Source organism: Candida orthopsilosis, assembly GCF_000315875.1.
Source record: "Candida orthopsilosis Co 90-125, chromosome 2 draft sequence".
Taxonomy (NCBI): Eukaryota; Fungi; Ascomycota; class Pichiomycetes; order Serinales; family Debaryomycetaceae; genus Lodderomyces; species Lodderomyces orthopsilosis.
Window position 1 is genome coordinate 2,326,741 of NC_018295.1, and position 15,438 is coordinate 2,342,178.

A 15,438-nucleotide genomic window follows, 5' to 3' on the forward strand; every position below is an offset into this window, starting at 1 on the left:
TTTCCTGCATTTCGTTGTATTATTAATTCATTTTAGATTCTATCCAATTAAAGAGCTATACACATGCATTATCTGCTCAAACATTATACTAGCATAAATAAAAGTTACTCATTTCATAGAAGCCACTTTCGTAATAACTAATGCACCCACCTAAGAACTGAATCTATCTCCAATAGAAGTTGTAGTCATTGGTATATTGTAGTGTGTGCAGAAACAAAGCTTGTTAAGTACAAACTTGAGTCTACTGATCAACAAATGTCCCATACGGTTCATCTCCTCAGAACTCATCCTCATTGTGCGTCATCAAACCCTTCAATGCCCATTCTTTTTGGAATTTGTTCAGGATGTCTCGCAACTCAGCAATGAGAGCATTACATGCATTTTTTAGAGCTTCCTTTGGAGAGTAGTTATCTTCAGTCTGGATTCTCAAAACAAAGTTTGCAAACAAAGGATGCTCGACTTTATAAGCAGCAAAAATAACACGATCGTCCTTGAGAAGCTGGGCCCTTAATAGATTAGCTAACGTGTGGTCCTCTCTTTCGATCTTCACAATGGCTGCATTAGGTACCTTTGAGTCAGGTGTAATTTTTATCCTAAAGTGAGTTAGTATATCGCGTAAGCATTGTCATAAGGTGTGTGTGTGTATCTTACTTTTCAACTCCATCTGGTAATATAAATAATTCAAATCTGTCTGGGGCATTCATGACGTTAACTGGTGACTAATTGCTGGATGGAATATGCTGTGATGTCAGTCTGTTTAATTTTTTGCCTGTGTTCAAAAAGAGTCGTGTGGTGAACCAATTTGAGATGGCGTGGTATCTTGGTCAAAAGAACTTGTAGGATGCTCCCTGGTATGTAAGAAGTAGACGGGAGCAATCAGAATCTACCTCATTTTGAATTGGAGTCTAACGTCCACCGAAATTCAGTCGTTTCTGGGTGTTCTTGCTTGTCGACACAAAACGTATGCACGCAACTGAATTTCTGCTTCTCTCACCAAGAATATCTCGGGAAGTTTTCGGTAACTTCAATGGGAGTCTAGAAGCTATTAGTTTGACGAAATATGCTTAAACCACTTCTAGTACTACTCTATTGCGTTATAAATTCCTTTACCGGTTATTTGTCTGAGCTCCTGTGTCATCCTGCATATAAACTCGAAATCCATTTCTCCTTCGAAAACGAGTCGCACGCAGTTTTTCATATTTTGATGAAGAGAGAGAAAAATACCAATAGACATAATTCAAAAATATTACCGACATCTGAGTGAACAAGCCTAAAGCTTTCTTTAATCGTTAAGCGACAATCCTATTGTGACAAGTGTAAATTTCCTAAGGAGAGTTGTTTGTGTACTTTAAAAGAACTATACATTGAAGTTTAAAGTTTGATCCTCGATAATTTCAATTTTTGTTTGACAACACAACTTCAAAGATCAACAACAAACCCGCCACATTGGATAAATAACCCAACAATCTTAGTATTTGAAATCACGATGTCCAATCAGCAGGATTCTTGGTCTGCACAGCAACGTCCGATTGGACAGCAATTCAAGTATGTTTACATTATGAAAACTTTTGCGATGTTCCCTCATACTAACCACACTATAGCCGCCAACACCCACCAGTTCTTCCACCCCCGGCCACTTTAGAACAAGGTATGTTCCTTTTCTTTGGTCATTCAGACTTACCTGAAAAATACTAACAACTCGTAGGAGGTCAACAATTTTATCCATTACCCAGTTTGCCTAGTCTTGGAAATGGAAGTGGCCACCCCCAACATGGACATCAATTCACAATCCCATCCATCAATCCTATCAATGATACAGCCCAACTCGGACAGGTACGTACATTCAAAAAACTCGGCATTCGAAATCTTACATACTAATTACTTTTTTAGGTTTCTGACCATTCGAGACAAAGTACTGATATCAGAAGGCCATCTGGAGTTGGAGTTGGAGTTGGATTTGGCACCCCTGGAAGTGCCCCATTACCACCACCTGCATCTCTAGCCAACTTGAATTCGGAGGGAGGGGTACTTATCAATAACGATATTGGCACATCTCAGCAACATATTCACCACGCGCAACAACAACCACAACAGCAGCAGCAACAGCAACAGCAGCAGCAGCAGCAACAGCAGCAGCAGCAGCAACAGCAACTGATTCCTCCCCAACACCAACTTCAGCAACAGAACCCATCAAATACGACACAACTTCAACAACATTCTCCGTTGGGAAGTAATTCGACAGCCGTTTCTGGGCTTCCGAACAGATCATCTACAAGCAATGTTTACAGACCATTGAATGTGAAGGATGCTTTATCGTATTTAGACCAGGTCAAGATCCAGTTCTATAATCAGGCTGAGGTCTACAACAACTTTCTTGACATTATGAAAGATTTCAAATCACAAAGCATTGATACCCCTGGTGTTATCGATAGAGTGTCAACTTTGTTTAAGGGTCATCCAAATTTAATTCAAGGCTTTAATACATTTTTACCTCCTGGGTATAAAATTGAGTGTTCCATGGACCCATCAGATCCAAATCCTATTCGCGTGACCACTCCTACTGGAACCACCACACGGCCGAATATTGCGGTCACAGCCTACAATCAAGGTTGGAAAAACGATGAAGCCTCCGCTGTGGCCGCTGCAGCCCAACAACAACAACAACAGCATCAACAACAACAAATCGACGATTCCGCCAATCAAGCAAATGGATCTGGGCAAATAGATTTCAACCATGCAATCTCTTATGTTAACAAAATCAAGACCAGATTTGCTAATCAACCTGATATTTATAAGCATTTTCTTGAAATATTGCAAACATATCAAAGGGAACAAAAGCCTATTGCAGAAGTTTATGAGCAGGTTACAGAATTGTTTTCAAATTGCCCTGACCTCTTGGACGATTTCAAGCAATTCTTACCTGATACCAGTAATCAGGGCTATGCCCAACAACAAGTGCAGGAAAAACACTTTGTTGGCAACGGAAATCAATTACCCCCAGTGGGAAACTTTGGACCTATTGGACCCAGCCCATCTCATTCTCCATACGGACAACAAAATCAGCGTTTGCAAGGAGTTCCAGGTACAGCCCATGACCACCAAAAGGGCGTTTTCGAGACCGCTCAGGGTATACAAAACTTTTCACGGAAAAAGTCTGTGACAGAGGTTGAGGCTGAGAATTATAGCCAAGAAGTTCAGTACTCTGGTGTTCGCTCTGGTTTAGTTGATCCCAGACAAAACAAAGTTGCTGCTCGTGCTGGTATCATCCCAGGTCAAATAGTTGCCACTCCACCTGTCAATCCAACATTGATTCCTGGTATTCCTGAGCCTGTTCCACCTCCAGGAACTGCCAAATCTTCTTCGCTTTCGGAAGAAATCAGCTTTTTTGATAAAATCAAGCGTGCGTTGGGTAACAAGCAAACTTATAGCGAGTTTTTAAAACTTTTGAATTTATTTACACAAGATATCATTGACAAGGAAACTTTGGTTGAGCGTGTTGATGCATTTTTAGGTGACTCCAATGCAGATTTATTTGAGTGGTTCAAATTGTTTGTCGGTTATGAAGATAAACCACAGAATTTGGAGAATATTACGTTCAAAAAACACGCCTTGGAGCTCTCATTGTGTAAGGCTTACGGCCCCTCTTACAGACAGCTTCCTAAAGCCGAGACTTTCATGCCTTGTTCAGGACGTGATGAGATGTGTTGGGAAGTATTGAATGATGAATGGGTTGGTCATCCTACCTGGGCTTCTGAAGATTCTGGTTTTATTGCTCATCGTAAAAATCAATATGAAGAGATTTTGTTTAAAATTGAGGAGGAAAGACTTGAATTCGATTACTATATGGAATCAAATTTGCGAACCATCCAGATATTGGAAACCATTGCAAACAGGATTGCCAATATGACTCCCGAACAGAAGGCAAACTTCAAGTTACCTCCTGGCTTGGGTCACAATTCGACTACAATTTACAAAAAGGTGATCAGAAAAATTTACGACAAAGACCGTGGGTTTGAGGTGATTGATGCATTGCATGAAAATCCAGCTATTGCAGTCCCTATTGTGTTGAAAAGGTTAAAACAAAAGGATGAGGAGTGGAAGCGTGCACAGAGAGAGTGGAATAAGGTCTGGAGAGAAATGGAGCAAAAAGTCTTTTACAAATCCTTGGATCACTTAGGTTTGACATTCAAACAGGCCGATAAGAAGCTACTCACAGCTAAGCAGTTGGTAAGTGAAATTAGTACCGTCAAGGTGGAGCAACAAAACAAAAGGCTTCATCCACTCACCCCTAAACCACAGGAACAATTAAATTACGAGTTTGGTGATAACGACGTCTTATTTGATATTTTGAAACTCGCAAACGTTTTTATAAACCGTTCATCAACGTACTCAGCCTATGATAGGAGAAAATTGACTCAGTTCTTTAAATTTTTTATTTCTTTGTTTTTCGGAATCCCCACAGAGACTGTTGATGATGCTTTGACAAAGAGGGGTGGTGTTGAAAGTAACGAAGAAAATGATGAAGAGGAGCCCGCTAGTGTACAGAATAATGTTTCCGAGTCTTCAAAGAAAAGAGGCCGCGAGTCGGACTTGTTGAAGGATGTGTTGAAAAAGGCTTCTAAATCCAAAAAGGACGACCGAGCGGATTCTCCAGGTCCACAGTCCTTGGAAAATATTGCGCAGGAATTGAACGATGAGCTTGAAAGATCAAGTGAATTGTGGGTCAAATCGGCCAACACCAAGTATTCTCAAGCTGAAGAGGCAACTTCCCAAACTAAGCGTAGCAAATTTAACTTGTTCTGCAATACCACGATTTACGTGTTTTTCCGCCATTTGAGAACATTGTACGAAAGGCTATTGGAGATAAAGAATATGAATGAGGCTGTTGGAAAGGATATTAGAAACCGCAAGTATCCACAATTTGCAAAAGATTTGAATCTTGTTTCACATCAGTTGGAAGATATGGGAGTAAACATTGTCGGTACAAAGGACTGTTATCAGCAAGTTCTAAGTTTGGCTAGTAGGTTAATCGAGGGTGATATTGAACACCAATGGTTTGAGGAGAGCTTGCGTCAGGGGTACAAGAACAAGGCCTACAAGATGTATACCGTTGACAAGGTTATCCAAGCTTTGGTAAAGCACATGCACACCATGGTCACGGAAACAAAAACTTCGGAAATCATAGTCCTATTTGAAAACGATCGTACCAAACCTACTTCAAGTGCAAAGGAACAGATTCTTTATCGTATTCAGGTTCGCAGTTTAATGTCTTCTGATGAAAACATGTTCAAGATCACTTACAATGAGGATACACACAGGGTCAACATTCAATTTATTAGTTTAGATGATCTCACTTTGAACGATCAAGTCAGCACTGAAGAACAATACAACTACTATGTAACCAGCTACATCATGTCACACCCTACAGAGGGTGTCCCTGCATCGAAATTGAATATGCCATTCCTAAAACCATTCATAGAGCTGGTTGATGAAGATGATGTCGAAGGTCGTGTTGCTTCTGAGTTGAAGGTTTCAATCTGTGAAAACTCGTACCGTTTATACTTTGAAGCTGGATCACACGACGAATTTGTCTCCAATAGTGTCTACAAAAAGCCGGTAGAAGAGGCTGCTAATAGTGATGACAAGGTGACATCCTTGAAAGCTTTAGTGGATGGTGAATACGGCTGGGAATCAACCCTAGAAGAAAACGAAGATGAAGCTGCTGCAGATGACGCTACCCGAGTATTGTTTGAAGAGGGAGGTAAAAATTATAAGAATTATTTGAAGGAGTTGAGTCTGAAAGCTACTGCTGACACAGAAGCTGTTGAAAAAGAAGATGGTGGAGATGCCAAGGAAACCAACGATGAACCAAATAAAAAAGAGGACGAGCCTGTCGATGAGAAGAAAGATGAAGGAGAAGCCAAAGAAGAAGCTGTAAATTAGTTAAAATATTTCTTATAAGTTGTTCTATTAGTATTTTTAAAGTTTTAATACATTTTCGTAATCTACGTATTTGTTACTTATACAATCTTCTTTCTGCAGCTATTCTCGCCATTCTTTCGGTTGCAAGACTGTATGCCAATTTTGCGCGTTGATTCAACCTCGTGCGAACAAAGTCCTTTTGGCCACGAGCAAAAAGAATTCGAAGAATAATATCCTCTTTCAACACCATATTAGCATCTGGGTCAGTCTTGGCAACCTTCTTCTCCTTGGCAGCAATAGCTCTATTTTTGGCAGTAGCACTGGCGTACATTGTTTTACTCCTGCTAAGGGTCACACCTCTCTTGATTGAAGTGATAGGACCCTCAAAGCTCAATTGGTTCCGATTGGTAAGCATTTGTACATACCCAGGGGATAGAATCTCCACCTCCTCAACCAAATCATCCTCTGACTGATCATAATACGCTGGTATCAACAACAAAGACTGATACTTTTCCGTTTTCAAGTCTTCTAATGGTGGGCCATTTCCTTCATTGTGGAAAAATTCCGTTAATAAATCTAACCAACGTAGAACAGTTTCAATCTCTACTACACTTAAAGGGCTATCGAAACCAAACATTGCTTTCGTTGAGATCGAAACGTTCGCAAATTTGGACGATACTGCCAGCCAGCTACTCGAATCAGCATCCACTTTTGCTTTTGATAATTTGGGTAATAACAATTCATCGGCACATTTGATAACCACATTCCAGGTTGCTAGCATCACTTCCAAGAAAAGATCATCTCTTAAATACGTCTTGAGAGTACTCAAGTTCAAATTCAAGTAATCACATAGATTTTCTATCGATGCTTCAAATTCCACTGTTGACGGTTGTCCCTTGGCACAAACAGCTTTCAAATTGGCCTTGGAGAAACACTCCTCAATAAACTCCAGAAATTTTTCAACCATTGATTTGATGGATTTCTCTTGGGATCTTTTTAATGCCCTATAGGCTCTGCCCATAACAAACATTGCATCCAAAGTCTCACTTTCAACGGCAACCTCTATAACTAACTTACCCAGGATATCAAGATCCAATGTTAGCTCCTCTGGGAAGCCGTTATGCTTAAATTTTTTAGGGTTAAGTTCGTAAAAAGCTTTACCGCATATTTGATGCTGTCCCATACTTTCACTCCAAACAACAGCAGACAACTCTAATGAAGTATTTGCTGGTATCGTTATTTCAAACTCTTCATCCCACTCTGGATCCGATGTGTGTCTTAAGATTCTGGTTTTGCCTATAGACTTCTTGCTACTAAGATCAACAAGTTGAACATAAGGGTTTGTCCGTCCAAACGCGGAATCTTTTGACAATATGATATTTTCTGCTTTGATCACTCTTACTGTAAACACATGGCTTAGGAATTGTTTTTGTGCATTGGGTTCATATGTTGATAATGACTTGGATATGGACTCAGGGTCCAACCACTCTTCGAGCCTTGCTAAGCTATCAATCATCGCAGCAATGTTGTTGAGAGCTATGCACGTTTCGGCTTCAAAATTATATACCACCGCAGGTTCTGCTCTGTTAAAATTTTGTATACTGCTGACCACGTTTTTGACTTCATTAAGCCAGTTCTTTCTTGCCTCGGGCAATTCTTCGGTTTCGTCTTTGGCCGTTGTTAGTTCGCGGTTGATTTTGGTTGTGATTTGTTCGGAATAAAACAAAGCACAATTGGAAATACTCCGTAATAATTTGGTATATATTTGCAGGGCCTGGCGCTCATCTTGCCAGCCTTGTTTATTCAAAATAGTCAAGTATTGTCGAATAATTGCGAATATATCCAATACAGCTCGGCTATTGCGTTTACTGCTTTCCTCGAAACTGATTGGCTCGTAATCGTCTTTTTTCAAAGCCTCATTGACAATGTCCTTGAGTTTCTCCTCTGATTCATCCGCCCAAGCGTTCAAAAACGGGAAAAAGAATGCCTCCAAATCGAATTGAAACTTGGGATCTCGAGGGGTGACCTGGTAGTATATATCCCTCACTTCCCTTAGCAGTTGGTATACTTCCAAAGCATCGCTCACTGGTATAGTCTCATTCCTCCTTTTGCATGAACTCTGAATGTGGTTCAAAATCATTTTGGCGTCGCTAGCAAACATTCCCGTTGTAATTGATGCAACTGTCTTTGCAACATGTAGGAACCCCAAAAATGGATTCTTGTACTTCTTCTGAAGATTTTTAATATCGCCAACAAGCTTATCACAAATATCTAGTAAATGTAGCACGTTCAATGTCTCGTCACGCGGTAAATTTTCCAAGTATTCCTCGTATCTTCTTCCAGCTATTCTCAAAAGGGCTTTGGTCAATCTTTTTTCCCATTTTTGGGGCAACCCTGACTTTTCGATACGATAAAACCAGGAGTCAGTTTCTATATTAGCTGCAAGGAATTCGAGATATGGCCCAAATTTCGGCTTATCGTTTACATTGAAAAGTTTGGTGAAACAGTACCTCAAGGAACAAAAAATGTCATTGTATGTAACTGTCAAATTTTCGACCCATAGTTCCTGATCTGTTAAACTCCAGTAATCTTTCTCTTGCCAATTCAAGCCACCATCCGCAACTACCTTTTTAAGAGTAGCGAAAAGATCTTGACAAGCACTCAATGAGGCGCCCCTTGTTGACACTTTTTCGCCATTTTCTAAAAGGTCCTCCGAAAATTTGTTAAACTCATTGCCTGCTGAATAAAGCGCAACAGCACGAGTCGGATAATCAATAAACCAAACACGAGCAATGATATTCAAAAAGTCAACCACGTTATGCGACAAGTGAAATCCTGAATCTGAAGGGTGCTCGTGGGGCATTTGTTTAATTACTAATGATAGTAAGAGTGAATAGAGACCCCTCGCTATGTGAGTTGGAGGAAGTATATGGAACTGTTCATTTTGAGGAACAGGGGCAGTTGACAGCTGATTGGAGTCACTTACAATCTTGTACCTAGTTTGTAAGTGAGACGCAATGTCGTTTTGTCTCTTTCTCCAGGATTGTGCGGCATATTCATTTGCATATTCACTACCAATCTGTTCGATCGATAAAATATTCTTTAAGTCTTCATGCAATTGCTTTGCCGACGCTGAGTCCTTGTATTTGAACACATCCGTTTGAATTTTTGTATTGTTCACTTGAAACACCTCTCGAAACACTTGCAAAAACTTCTCATTCATATCATCAACTCTATAAGATTTTGTGGGGTATTTAAACTCCTCTTTCGCGCTATTCTTTGAGACCAGGCTTCCTTTAAGCTCTTTCTTTCTCTCACGAAGTCGTGAGATGAGAGCCTGATCTGAATCTTTTTTGCTTTTCAATATATTGATCAAAATATCGATAAACTCAGAGCTTTGTCGAAACACTTCTACCTTGATCTCATTTTCATCTACAACCCCAACCTTTCGCAACTCCTGGTTGGCGTATGCTGCAAACTTTGGAATCAAAAAGTCAACATTACGCAAATCTGTACCCCTTTGCGTATCTAGTAAATCTCCATATAATCTAAGCAATGATCGCCTTGTTTTTTCGTCAGTCAATGACGTCTTCTTTGTCATGACATCTTGTAGTCGAGCCATTAGCAGCTTCATAGCGTAACTCGGTAGTACTGAGTCTAACAACACGCTCAGTCGTGACGATGTCGGTTGAGATGGTTTATTTGGTGTTATAATTGGTGTTCTGAAACGAGTTTCATTGCAGTACTCAAGGAGAATGACTTTGAGAACATACTTGTATAGCTCATCTTTGTCAACATTTGCAGTATCATTCGGTTTCTCCAGAACCATAGCGTGGCTATTCATCATATCTCACCCATTTAAGTTTTTTCGATTTTTCGGTTTCTTAATCCGGACAAATATTTGATTCGCACCGCGGAATGTGGAACTGATCACTCTTGACACAAAAGAGATTCACCGTCTAGGGAGAAACACACGGCGAGAACAAGAATGTCAGATCTCTGTTAGCAATCATTATGAATTGCTTGTGAAAAAAGATCTTGCTTTGAATTGGCAGCGGTAGAATTATCAAAAAAAAGAGTAAAATCAATAACTCCATAATATATTATACAAAAGTTCCATAACACATACAGTCAGCAATTCTAACAGGAGTTGCGGCATTTCAATCCTCCTCCGATGTTAGTACCTCTTCTAATTGTTTTGCAGTTTCCTCTAACTTTGCTTCTGTATTGTTATCTACCATGGAATCAGGTTCATTCTTTCCCTCATCAGCAACATTGTCATCGTCTTCTTCTTCGTCATCATCATTAACTACCTCTTCTTGCGCTTGCGATGAAGACTGGTTGTCCTCAATATCATCGAACACGAAAATATGCTTTGACAATATTCTATTCATCTCAAATGCACCAACAGTCTCTAAATTTGTACGTTAGTAATTACCTCACAGAAAGGTTGGTTCGCTATACATACTCTTTTTGAATAACTTTTGAAGCTTATCATCACAAATAATTTGTCGTTTATCAGCAGGATTTTGCAAGTTATTGCCTTTGATGTATGCCCACAAATGTTTCACCACTTGAGGTCGTGAACACCTTTCCCGTGCAATGACATTCTGTAGTTCGTGGCTTAGAGCCATTTCTCGATTGAACGCATTATTTGGAGCTCGCTTTGTCTTCTCTTTGGTTGTAGACACTTTGGTTGCTTTACGTTTCGTTCTTGGTTGTCTGGCCGATTCTTGTCTCAGTAGTTTTGCAGCAAGTAAGGCGTCCTGACGCTCCATTTCATCCCGGTCTCTCTTTTTCACATCGTCTGACTCCTTTTCTCGGATTCTCTGAAGATTGTAGTATCGGTTCAAGATCACTTCGTTGATTTGTTTCTATACATAGCAATGATTAGTATTGCCCTTCGAAGACAAGCTTTACCATATACATACCTTATGTGCATTCAAATCTACTCCGAACAACTCCTGCAATGCTTTTCTAATCTTTTTCACTGTGATTTCCTCCAAATTTGCAACACTAAGAATCGCCTAGGTCTTTGGTTAGTACTAGTCAATGGAACAAAACTGGATTTTGGATGCATACATCTATAGTGGGTAGGTACTTCTCAGGCTCATATGTACTCATTGATATTACTAGAACAAGCTAAGGAACGGGTTAACTTAGCGCTAAAGAAGTTTATTCATTCAGAATTGAAGAAAAAAATCGCCAAAAAGGTAAGAGAGGATGAGGCTTTACCTATAAGTAGAAACTGTTCAAGACAGTGGCAAAAATACATGTTATAACCATGAATACTTCATTTACTATCACGCTATAATCGACCTACCTTCACTACTTTGAAGCGTTTCTCAAATTTCGCTTATGCTGCAACTCATTCTTTTTTATTAGCTTCTTTCTCTCAGCCCTAGCTAATGTTCTAGGATCAATTAAATCATCACCATCATCCCTGCCTCTCTTCTTTGGTTTATCATCCAATTCTACCAACCACTGATCATCCAAGCTTTTGTTCTTTCCCTTGTATCCCCATTTGGGCACCCATTCACCTGTTTCTTCGTCGTAAACCAACTTCCCATCTTTGGCTTTGGGTTTAATCCCTTTCTTTGCAGCAAATTGTTCCCATTTAGTAGGTGGTTTAGGTTTAGGAATAGCTTTTTCACGTGGTAACAACGTCGTTGGCTCAGGTAACTGGATTAATGTCATTGATGAACTGTGTCCCGTCAGTGACCCTTGATTATCGGTGGTTGTTTTTACAGGTAATGACAATATCTGATTTACTAAAAGCTGTACATTGTCTCTAGTAACTGAAGAAAGGTATTGTTCCTTTTCTGATTCATTTTTGCTTCTCAATTTATCATTCGACAAAGGATTTGGATCAAATGTCGCAAGATTTCCAAGGTCATATGTGTTTCCTATCGGTTTTTCTACCGTTACAGGTTTGTATTCTTTCTCTGAAGACATGTTTGTGAGTATATATCGTTAAATAGAAAGTGGATTCTTGATGTCAATTTTACTTACAAGATGAGATGGGGAGAAGAGTGAAAGAAAAAAAAATTCAGATTTCGAACTTTGTGTAATGAATATTATCTACGTCGCATACTATTCAACATCCAAATGGACATGAGAGCCATCACACCAATCGCTCCACCAGCCATTATCAAATGCTTTGTTTTCTCTTGGTCAACAGCCTTTTCTGTTTCCAACCCAGGTGTTGCACTCGCTGGATTCTTTGCTGCATCTACTAGTTGTATAAATAGTTCCTGCAATGACGAAGTCCAAGACGATGATATATGCAAAGGCGAGCTTAAAAACAAATCTCGTGTATAATTCTCCGGTTGCACATCCGACCTCTGTTGCTGTTTATCCAAGTCTGCTTTCAATGCCACAAACACTGATGGTATTTCGTCCAAGTTGGCATACTTTTGTCGTAAATCTACCAAGTACTGGAAGCTCTCAGGGTCAGACGAATCATAAGTATAGCATATCACATCACATTCATCTAATCTCTTTTTGTTTTCTAATATAGCCGACTCTAACTCACCCAACTCCTCCAAAATCAAGTAGCACTGTTTCCCTCCTCTCAACTCGATATCTTTAATCACCAAACGTGGTTGAATAGTTGGCGAATACATTTCACTATATGATCCATGTAAAAACAGGTCCAATAACGAGCTCTTTCCTGCTTTTGGAGCTCCAACAACGAAACAATAAAATATATTTCGATCATTTACAGAACTGCGGTAAATCTTTCCTTGCTTCTGTCGAATCTTCCTAGGTTTGGTTACTTTTAGAGCCTTGACTGAATTTCCCTCGTCAAATCCTAAGTAGGCCAAATATTCCAACGTGGTCTTGTAGTTCAAAAATGTGGTTAAATTCCATTGGGCAAGCCACCCTTGTAGTGTAACATATCCCCCTTCGTTGCATACAATTGATGATGGGAAATTTGTTTCCAGCCACAATTTGGGAATGCCTGGAGTTGGTTGAAAGAGGTTATCAATCTCAACTTCATTCAATCCACCATCGTTATCCCTGTCAAATGTGAGAAATAAATCAACAAAAAACTTGTAACCAGTAGGGCTCAATTCAACGCTGGAATCGAGATTCACGTCGAGATGAGGATAAAGAAACTTGTCATCCAATGATAGCGAGTTGGTGTAATGATTGGCACGCAATATGATCCAGGTTGTTTCATGTCTGCCTGACTCGGCAAAGAATTTGTGTAGTAGCATGAACCCATCCTCGCTGATACCATCATTTTCTCCGTTAGACAATATTTTAGAATGAATGTAATTGACATTGTCATCGAAATCCTCCCGAGAAGCTTCCTTTTTGAAGCATTTTTTATGCAATTCATTAAATTCATCAAAGCTCAAGTACCCATCCTGATCAGCGTCAAATAAGAAAAATACTCGTTTGAGCGCTTCGATAGCGCGCGGTCTTAAATTATGTTCTATAGCATCGAAAAGGGGTGAAATGGGGTACACAATTGCTCGTTGGCATATATAGAATACCTCCACTATATTATAGCCATTCAAAGCACTACATCGTAGCCCCGCCTCAATCTCTTTAAATTCATTAATCAACGGAAGAAACTCTTCATTATCTTGATTTTTCCATGCCGATCTTGGTGACAAGTCTGACTTGTTGGCACATAAAATGATTGGTAAGTTGACTCCAAGAGATCTGAGCATGGGCATCCAGTGTAAAGATATTCTCTCATAAGTGTAATGGTCGGAATAAACTAGACAGATCACATCTGCCCGCTTGAGTTCTTTATGTAGTGAAGATACATCAGATGAATTTGTGTCAACAATGGTCGTTGTGTTGGGTACGTACGGCAAAATATCGATGACATTCATTTGGTTGTAACTATCGCTAATATCACGACTGTTGCGATTGACGTGATTCGTGTCTCGTTCTTGAATCACAGATGGTACCTCGCGTACAACTTCTTCATAATCGTTTCGTGATATGGTGATCGGTGGCAACACGTGGGTAATAGATGAGTCTGTCGTTGATTCTCTGGTGAAAGACAGTATTAGGGATGACTTCCCAACGGATTCATCACCACATACAACTATTCGTATCAGGTCGGGTAGCATTTGACAGAGCAGTGGTGAAGCGTGGGTGGTGTGTGAGAGGAAAAAAGATGATTTTTGAAAGACGAGCGGGAAGTGTTGCAAAGAAAAAGCTAATCAAAAATTTGTCATGTCATTACAAGAGGTTACTACCAAAGAAAAGTGTATGTATTAATTATCTAAAAGAAATGGGAAGAATTGAAGTCATTGTAATCATTATTTGAGATGTTTGGTAGATGTGGGAGAAAGGTATTGTGCGGTAAACTATTCGAACGTAATGACAGATGTTGTTGTTGTTGCATAGATGCTGGTCCCGGTGGTGGCTGGTGCGATTGTGGAGGTGAATTATGTCGTTGCTGCGTATAGCTAAAGGGCGGTTGTTGATGTTGATGGTGATACTGTTGAGATGATTGTGTATTTGCATCCACCTCCTCCTCGCGTTCTTCTTCCTCCTCTTCTTCCAAGGTCGGATTTTCTTCAGCGTCAACAAACTCAGATAAATTGTCATTTGCGCATATACCCTCAAAGATAAGTTGTTCACGCTTATCCATTATGGGTTTAATATTGTTCAAATCGAATAATGTAAAATTACTGATGGATGAGTTCAAACAGTTTTGCACTTCTTCAAGCCAGATCCTTTTTTTTTCTGACGGATCCAATTGTTCATAAGCTTGCATGCTTTGAATAAATGCATTAGTCAAGTCCTCTTGTTCCATTTTACGCAATTGGTTTAGAACTTCATCACACAACGAACCATTTGGAACTTCAGATGAGAGTGACGGCCAATTCTTGATGGGGACAAAAAATGCAACAAAATGACAAAATGTGGCAGGTGGGCTTGTCTGTCTAGGGTCTGGCATAGGTTTTTTGGTAAACTGGTTGATGAGCCACTCATTGGTTATAATTTTAGCCTTTATTCTACGATCACGCAACTTTCGCCTAAGCTTACTCTTTTCCTTTTGACCACTGGCCAAATCACTTGACATTTGTGATCTAGCCAAACTCTTCTTTGATACCCTTCTTTTACGTAATGTTGATTTGCCCATGGGCGAAGAGTCCAATGAAGTGGAGCCACAGCCACTACCACCGGCATACCCAATTGTAGAAACTTCGATGCTTTTTCTTCGTGCATGTTGATTCCTTATAAAGTTGCATTCATCAATGGGGTGCCAAGAGTCTCCCTTGCGCGTTTCTAAATGGCGTAAGAGGGAGCCCTTGTGAGTGAATTGTTTGTGACAAAACGGACAGACTTTGTCGTCGTTAACGCCATCTGTACCGCTTTTGGATTTACGCATCTGCACTGACTGTACTTCCGGACGTATTGCAGTATCATGGCCCTCCTCTGATGACTTTAGAATTGGAAGCATTGAAGGGTCATTTATCATGTGTGGTGGTTGTTCATGTGGGGGGAGACCTGGTTGTTGTTGTTGTTGTTGTTGTTGTT

The 15,438-nt window shown here is 39.9% G+C and overlaps 7 protein-coding genes across 7 annotated transcripts in view; 1 reads left to right on the plus strand and 6 right to left on the minus strand. All coding sequences in view use genetic code 12, as the record gives it.

Moving 5' to 3' along the window:
- Positions 1 to 277: 277 nt before the first annotated feature.
- Positions 278 to 704, minus strand: CORT_0B11110 (Rpb11 RNA polymerase II subunit; the record flags this gene model as incomplete). The annotated part of the gene is made up of 2 exons (XM_003868196.1): positions 278 to 593; positions 652 to 704. 2 exons carry the CDS (start codon positions 702 to 704, stop codon positions 278 to 280), a joined length of 369 nt encoding a protein of 122 aa, XP_003868244.1.
- Positions 705 to 1,486: 782 nt separating this feature from the next.
- Positions 1,487 to 5,943, plus strand: CORT_0B11120 (Sin3 protein; the record flags this gene model as incomplete). The annotated part of the gene is made up of 4 exons (XM_003868197.1): positions 1,487 to 1,545; positions 1,602 to 1,648; positions 1,706 to 1,833; positions 1,891 to 5,943. The coding sequence occupies 4 exons, from the start codon at positions 1,487 to 1,489 to the stop codon at positions 5,941 to 5,943; spliced, it is 4,287 nt and encodes a 1,428-aa protein (XP_003868245.1).
- A 73-nt stretch (positions 5,944 to 6,016) lies between these two features.
- On the minus strand, positions 6,017 to 9,769 carry CORT_0B11130 (hypothetical protein; the record flags this gene model as incomplete). The annotated part of the gene is made up of 1 exon (XM_003868198.1): positions 6,017 to 9,769. One exon carries the CDS (start codon positions 9,767 to 9,769, stop codon positions 6,017 to 6,019), a length of 3,753 nt encoding a protein of 1,250 aa, XP_003868246.1.
- A 313-nt stretch (positions 9,770 to 10,082) lies between these two features.
- Positions 10,083 to 11,046, minus strand: CORT_0B11140 (Tri1 protein; the record flags this gene model as incomplete). Its single annotated transcript, XM_003868199.1, has 4 exons — positions 10,083 to 10,336; positions 10,391 to 10,796; positions 10,854 to 10,949; positions 11,005 to 11,046. The coding sequence occupies 4 exons, from the start codon at positions 11,044 to 11,046 to the stop codon at positions 10,083 to 10,085; spliced, it is 798 nt and encodes a 265-aa protein (XP_003868247.1).
- Positions 11,047 to 11,250: 204 nt separating this feature from the next.
- On the minus strand, positions 11,251 to 11,877 carry CORT_0B11150 (Rrs1 ribosome biogenesis and nuclear export protein; the record flags this gene model as incomplete). Its single annotated transcript, XM_003868200.1, has 1 exon — positions 11,251 to 11,877. The coding sequence occupies one exon, from the start codon at positions 11,875 to 11,877 to the stop codon at positions 11,251 to 11,253; it is 627 nt and encodes a 208-aa protein (XP_003868248.1).
- A 122-nt stretch (positions 11,878 to 11,999) lies between these two features.
- CORT_0B11160 (Gem1 protein) lies at positions 12,000 to 14,018 on the minus strand (the record flags this gene model as incomplete). Its single annotated transcript, XM_003868201.1, has 1 exon — positions 12,000 to 14,018. The coding sequence occupies one exon, from the start codon at positions 14,016 to 14,018 to the stop codon at positions 12,000 to 12,002; it is 2,019 nt and encodes a 672-aa protein (XP_003868249.1).
- A 155-nt stretch (positions 14,019 to 14,173) lies between these two features.
- Positions 14,174 to 15,438, minus strand: part of CORT_0B11170 (hypothetical protein) — a gene marked incomplete at both ends in the record, with an annotated part of 1,536 nt that continues 271 nt past the window's right edge. The window contains one exon of the mRNA XM_003868202.1: positions 14,174 to 15,438. This exon is cut by the window's right edge and continues 271 nt beyond it. Within this exon, the coding sequence (XP_003868250.1) occupies positions 14,174 to 15,438 (1,265 nt within the window).